Source organism: Borostomias antarcticus (genome assembly GCF_949987555.1).
Source record: "Borostomias antarcticus genome assembly, chromosome: 13".
Taxonomy (NCBI): domain Eukaryota; kingdom Metazoa; phylum Chordata; class Actinopteri; order Stomiiformes; family Stomiidae; genus Borostomias; species Borostomias antarcticus.
In genome coordinates this window covers 9391811-9399259 of record NC_140246.1, presented here as the reverse complement: position 1 = coordinate 9399259, position 7449 = coordinate 9391811, and the positions used below count along the sequence as shown (strand labels likewise).

Here is a 7449-nt window from a genome sequence, read left to right as displayed (position 1 = left end):
GAAGCCAGTAACAGACTACTTATTCGCTTAACTCGCTTATTCACAGATAGTGTTGTAAAATTGTGAAAGGAAGGAAATTAATGGAAACGGTGAAGGAAGGAGAGATTCCTGGGAGGGAGGGACGGGAGAATACTGTATGGTATTAATCCTAAACAAACATTAAAACTAAGTACACAGATACTATTTGTTCCAGTGGTGTTGAAATACAGGCGTCCAGTTACAGGCCTTTAACCAGGGGTGGGGTGACTAGGTACAGGGGCTTGTCTTTAGTACAGACAACAATGCTGGAGATGACCATCGACGTCAGAGGATGGGCTCAAGTGTTATTCAGAGTGTGGTACAGTCCAACACACAGAGGTCTATGAGATGCCCAGGTCCCAAAAAGAAAAAGCTCTGGATGACCCCCTTCGTCTGTGCTCCAGGACCGGGGTCTCATGAGCAGCCACGTCCCGTCCGCCCCCGTCTCAGGGCGCGTTGGTGGCCCAGGGCCCCTGGGCGTGCTGGCTCTGGAGGAGCCTCTGCAGTTCCTTGAACTGCTCCACCGTCTGGTCCTTCACGTCGGGGTTGGAGATCTGCAGCCGGATGCTGTCGATTGACCAGTTGAGCTCTCCGGAGAACATCTCGGTCAAGATCCGGGCCACCACTGGAACCACCTGGAAAGAGAGAGAGGGAGGGAAGGAGGGAGAGAGGGAGGGAGGGAAGGAGGGAGGGTCACACACTAAAGCTTGACTGAGATGCGAGTGTGCAGTATATTAGTGTTGGCCTCCACCGTGGACAGTGCACCACCTGGATGTGATCTGTCCTCTGCATCCTTCACCTATGAAGAGATGCTACTTTCACAACGTCTGTCTGGTGTCTTTTTACATATGTTTTTATATGTTGAATCTTAGGAGGGGGGGGGGGGGGGACGTTTTGAAAACAGAGAGATAAGAAACAAAATGTATTCTAAAACCGTTTCCAACCATCTCAGTTTACTGTAGCTTTACAGCCATAGCCTCATTCACTTGCACATTTACAGGCTTTTCACCTGGACGATAATGAGCTTCTTGTCCTTGGGCTTCCTGTCTGGCCAGTCCTCCCCGAAACAGAAGTAAATCTCAAACGGAGGAGGGCTGGGAGCTTCACCCTTCTGGTAGAGGATGAGTCCTGTGTTCCAACAGAGAGAGAGAGAAAGGGAGGGAGAGAAGAGTATATGTATGATATCTGTTCCGAAGCTAATCCAACTTCACACAAAGGCTATGCAGAAGTGTACAGAAAACATGCAGGTAGGCCTCCTAAGGGCTCACGCAGAGCGGTCATGTTTTAGTGAAATGTACAAGCTATGGAATCGGCGCTCATCCACAAAAACTACAACATCCCAATCTGTCTGTCGACCAGCTGCTCTCACCTTCCAGGAAGTTGTTGAGGCAGAACACCTTAATCTTCCTCTCCCGCTCCATGGGGTTGGGCGGGCCCTGCTCGGGCACGCCAGGGCCGGACCAGTACACCTTGCACTGGCACAGGCGCACGGCGTAGATGTCCTGCTCCGACATCTCCAGGATCAGGCCCCGGTCCATCACGTCCAGCAGGTGTTCTGTGTAGAAGCGCTGCTTCTGGTTCTGGATGTCGGCCGTGCTGGGGAACAGGACCTGATGGAGGTTGACGGGGCCGAACAGGTCCACCTGCTCCGGGGTGGGCTCCAGGTGGCCGTAGTAGAGCCGGCAGCCCTGGGGGTTGCTGACCGTCTGGGCGCCCACCGTGCGACCCCGGTACTGGAACTTCAGGTCCAGGTCTGTGACTAGGATCAGACAGACAGAGAGACAGAGAGAGAGAGAGAGAGAGAGAGAAAGACACGCAAACTCAGATATGTGATAAGTAGTGTCATTGTGAATGTGCTGTATGACTTACTCCATTGCCTACCGTTATGCCCTTGAGCAAGGCACTAAGGCACTAAATCCATCATCAGGTCGTCCACGCATCATCAACCCATCATCATCAGGTCGTCCACAGCGAAAACACAGCGTCCAAATCCGACACTAGCTCAAAACATTGTACTGTAGTCACTTTGGATAAAAAGCAGATAAAAATCTGCTACTGTAAATTACCAAATTGTAATTCTAATGTGTAATGATATAGTAAGTAGATGGAATTTCTGGAACAGACAATATTGCTGACTTATGGTGACAGCATTATCGTTCCTTATTTAACTGTCAAAAATGATTTGTATAAGGAGGACAATATTAAGAGTAATGATTAAATGAACAAGATATCTGATAACAAATCATGTGGATCATACCATATTACTGCCTAACACCTTAAATATGCCAGTCCGAGGTTAGCTCCTCTCCTTGCTATTTATTTGACAGGTTTTATGATTCATGGCTTGTTACCAGACTCAATGCTGTCTGTTTTGTTAGTGCCAGCTGGTAAAGTAGGCAGCCTAGCTAATTACAGGCCCATAGCTTTAGCCAGCATAAGTGTCACAAGTCCTGGAATGAATTCTGCTGGATAGAATAAATGAGTATATCAATTCCACACATAACCCGTTTGGATTTAAAGCTAAACATGACACTCACTTGGGTATATATGCCCTGAAGAAAATTGTTAGCAACAAATTGTTTGTTTTGTTTGTAGACCTGTCAGTTGTTATGTGTTTTATTGATGCTTCCAAAGCTTTGGAAATCATAAAGCTCTTTGTCAAATTGAGTCAAAATTACATAGTGAGAATTCTGGCCTACTGGTTTGCCACCACACTATGCAAGTAAAACGGGGCAATAGTATCTCAGCCCCATCTGGGGTTAGCAATGGTGTCAGGCAAGGAGGAGTTCTGTCCCAAGTTCATTTTAATCTATTATACGGATGATCTGTCTAGTAGTAGAAGTAATTGGGTGTATGATTGGTAATACTTTGAACCATATTATGTATGCAGATGATCTTGTGCTCCTTAGTCCATCTGGTGCTAGTGTCCAGAAGCTCCTTACTATATGTACTGTATGGTGTGGTTTAATAATCTTGGGGTCTGCAATAAGGTAAAATATATTGGGCTTTTCATTACAGAACAAATGACAGCTGATGATGTTATCCATAGGCAATGCCGCAAGTTGTATGCACAAGCAAACATGCTCTCACGCAAGTTCAGTATGTGTTCAGATGGAATGAAGGTGTCTCCGTTCTGACAGCATTGCACACCACTATATACTGCGCACTTGTTGTCACACTATAAAAAAGCAAGCTTACAGGGAACAGTAGCCTAGCGTATAACGACGCCATGAGAATATTACTCATGAGACCTAGATAGAGCAGTGAAAGTGAAATGTTTGTGGCTGCAGGTGTTGTTGATACAAGCCATTTGCCGGCTCAATGACTGAAAATGTAATCTTCTTGGTTTCATCAAACAAGGTTCATTACAACACACTACCAATCCCGGTTGTGGAGGCATTGGTACAGATGTCTTCTGTAAGACACTATTTTAAACCATGATCTTTTTTGTGTGTGTTATTCACTGTATTGTATGTTGTGTCTTGTTTTCTGGACCCTGAGTCTGCAATAAAGTTGAATTGTAACTGATGTTTGAGACACTTAAGAAACCTACAGTAGCAGAGGTACTCCAACTCATCTGTTCCCTGCCACCACAGAATGTGTCAGGCATTCCGCCATACAGTACCTTCGCACAATGCCAGTCAGTGCCAGAGGAAGGGTGTGATAGACAGACAGACAGACATGTGTATCATTCCCACAATAGCCACTCTAATCCCTCTAATTGCCACCTTCAATACCGCATAATAAAAATGTCTTAAATGCCTATCTTTGTACAGTAGGCATACAAGGTAGAACGGATGTTGTGATAATGACAAGTACAGACACATAAACGTGTGTAAGGGTCAGGCGAAATACACTATATGGACAAAAGTATTGGGACACACCTCTTAATCATTGAATTCAGGTGTTTCATTCAGTCCCATTGCCACAGGTGTATAAAATCAAGCACCCAACCATGCACTCTGCCTGTACAAACATTTGTGAAAGAATAGGTCGTTCTAAAGAGCTGAATTCCAGCGTGGTAATAGGATGACATCGTTGTCAGTTTGTGAAGTTTCTCCTTCTAGATGTTCCATGATCAGCTGTAAGTGGTATTATTGCAAAGCGGAAGCATTTAGGAACCACAGCAACTCAGCCATGAAGTGTCAGACCACGTACAGTTACAGAGCGGGGTCGCTGAGTGGAGGCGTATAGTGCGTAAATAACGCTCTGCTGACTCAATAACTGCAGAGTTCCAAACCTCCTCTGATATTAACATCAGCACAAACTGTGCACCAGGAGCTTAATGACATGGGTTTCCATGGCCGAGCAGCTGCATGCTAGCCTTACATCACCAATCGCAATGCCAAGCATCGGATGGAGCGGTGTAATGAATGGGCAAAAATTCCCCCAAACACTCACACTAAAAGCTCCTGTAGGTGTAATGTGTAGGTGGCCTAATACTTTTGTCCATATAGTGTAGCTAGCAATGTACTGTATAGTCTCAGGTGTGAGTAATATATAGTTATGTAGTCCAGTGTGGGAAGGCAAATGGTCACTCACGAGGCAGGCTGTTCAGCAGGTCGTATTTGAACGGCTGAGGCTGTTCCTCCCCATGGCTCTGCGCCCCCGCCATGGGAGCGCCCTGGACGTCCATGGGGGCCGGGCCGGGCGTCACAGGGGCCGCGGCGGGGGGCATGGGGAGCAGGTCTGAGAGGGTGGGGTGCGGCACACTCCCCCCACCCCCCATCCCCAGCCCGTTGGAGGGGCCTCCGGGGAGCCCGAAGCCCCCCATTTCCACGCCTCCCCCCGCCCCCACCAGATGAACGGGCGCCGGTCCAGGGAGATCCGCCGCCATGGGGAGGCCCGCGCTGTGATTGGGCAGGATGCCGTTCAGGAGGAGGGGCATTGGGACGAGGTGGGCGGGGACAAATATGTCGTTGTGCGCAGGGAATGCTGGGAGAGAGGGCGTCACGTTACACCGCTGTTTCGCTAAAAATATGGTTTGCGTTGACACTTGCACATCGAGATGAACTGCCATGCGGCAACACAGGGACGATAAACTGTAATTTCTTACTTATAATGAGGTTGTCGATATTCGGCATCTGCAAACGCATGTGAGAAAGGTCATGAGATGATACTGAGGTAAATCAAAATGTTTCTTTGTTCACTGATGGATTTCTTTGCCTCACCTCTTCATCGTCTTCATCAACGGTATCTGAAACCAAAAGGTTAAAAGGAACATGATTTACCTGCCTACACAATCATTCTCATCCTTTTTCTATTTCAATGGAGCAATTCAAAAGGTCAGCAACATTAGAAATATATACGCACACACACACACACACACACACACACACACACACTTACCTCCATTGGCAGGCTGGTCGCACACCTCGTAGATTTTATACGGCTGGACGGGGGTCTCTTTAGTCCCGTCGTATTTGAGACTGAACTCTCGGCTCTTGTTGAGGGCGCAGCGCAGGTTGGCCTTCCACTTGGCCGGGTCGGGCTCATCCAGCCCCTCCTGGTACTTCCCAGTCTCCAGGGCCCAGGCCTGGCCCAGGGGGGGGGGTGAAGGAGGGAGAGTGGAGGAAGAGCAGGGGAGGGAGGAGGGGGGGGTAAGCGAATGATGAATTGGAGAGAAGTGAAACAGGAGTAAGTGGAAACTGGAGCTGCTCTACCAGCCGCACAGCAAATAAATCATGTTCCTTTTAACCGTCTGGTTTCAGATACCGCTGATGAAGGTGATGAAGAGGTGAGGCGAACGAACAACAACCAATAACCCTACATTTCTCCCATAATGATTCACCCCTCAAGTTCTCATTCCCTAAAAAGGTGTTTACTGCCTCATCGTGGTCCTTTGGGGAGCACATGCCCCCCATTACTGCGCCGTAGTTGGACCACCAGTCACAACCCGAATGCAGAACTGAGTAACTGCAAACGAGGAAATGACTCGTTTGAGGCCATCATGTGGAAGTGAACATTTTACAAACAAGCGCAGGAAAACCCTGACAGGAAAGATGGAAGAGAAACCATGAAATGAAAGTAACGTTTTATCACTTTCACAGCAGAAGCACGGCCCCTCCTCCAGACAAGGAAGCTGGAGGCCCCATTAAACCAGGTTCTTCTCCCCCAATGGCTTCCCTTGTGGGCATTATTCAACTAGTTTCCCAGCCTCTCCATCTACTGTTATACACTTATTCATAATTTCAAAACAGTGAAAGCATCATGACTGCAATCTACTGGTGTAGCATGTGTATTAGTCTTAATCCGTGTGTGATAGCTTTGCAAAATTGGAGTCATTATTACTATATTCCAAGTTGAAGTCAGACATTATTAATTTCTTTATTCCCTGCCATTGCAACAGTAGGTACCGGACTACAGGACAGATCCAGGTCTACAATGACGTAACAACAAAGACGTTTTCATTCTGATGACCTCACTGCTCCCCTGACCTTAAAGATGGTGTTTTCCTCCTCGGACATGGGCAGGTGTCGCGTGGCGTGTCTCCAGGGGATCTGGAAGAGCCGGTGGTCCGGGCTGAGCCACTGCAGCCCCGGGTAGCGCCCGCTGTTCACCTGGGCCAGCAGCCAGGGCTTCAGACGGACCCGCCTGGGCTGCACGCTCATGCTGGAGTTCCCTGCAGGCTGGGGCTGGGCTGGATGACAGGGAAATGCGGGCAAGGGGGGTGGAGGGGAACGTTGAGTACCCACCCACCAACAGTATTCTGGGGTCCAAGCTGGATCTGTGTGTGTGTGGAGGAAAGGGGCGGGGTGTAGAGAGAGAGGGAGAGAGAGATTTGGTTAGATAGGGAGATAAAGCAGTGTCATCGTGACTATCAAACCATGGGGGAAACAGAAACAGCTGAGTAACACAAGAGGAACATGGACTCCCATGATGGAACCGAATACAGAACATCAACACTGCACACAATGGTGCTAAACCTTGAAAAAAAAGAGTGACATGGCACTGATTCATAAAGATTGATTCCCTTGAAAGATAATTTTTGTAATTTCCAAATTTTCCAGTGAATGTGATACTATGACTAGCTGAAGCCCTCCGGGCCCCGAAGCGCACGGTCCAGAGTCAAAGCAGTGTACAGTATCATGTGAGATCCCAGAGGATTAGATGGATGCAGGAGGTATGCAGGTAACTCATTCCCAGCCAAAGGGAAGCACATCACAGGAAAAAAACAAAGACGGCCGCTTGCCAGGAGCAGCATTCATGTAACTGATCCTAGAAACGGGTAGCTAAAACAGACATAAACAGATGCAACTCTGTGGACATTTAACATGTCCTCCGTTGTGCTCCACACGACACACACGCGCACAGATAAGTGGGTGAACGCACGCGCACACACGGTTCCATGCACACAAGTTGAAAAGGGCAAGGAATCAGCTGCAAGTTGAAACTAATGGTGGTTGTTAGTGTGGTTGTTTCAAAACCCCG

General features: G+C 48.1%; 1 protein-coding gene across 1 annotated transcript; it reads right to left on the bottom strand.

The window, feature by feature from the left end:
• Positions 1–464: 464 nt before the first annotated feature.
• On the bottom strand, positions 465–6629 carry irf5 (interferon regulatory factor 5; the record flags this gene model as incomplete). The annotated part of the gene is made up of 8 exons (XM_084447750.1): positions 465–653; positions 1028–1146; positions 1388–1777; positions 4561–4953; positions 5075–5102; positions 5190–5215; positions 5368–5554; positions 6456–6629. The coding sequence occupies 8 exons, from the start codon at positions 6627–6629 to the stop codon at positions 465–467; spliced, it is 1506 nt and encodes a 501-aa protein (XP_084303876.1).
• Between the last annotated feature and the right edge of the window lie 820 nt (positions 6630–7449).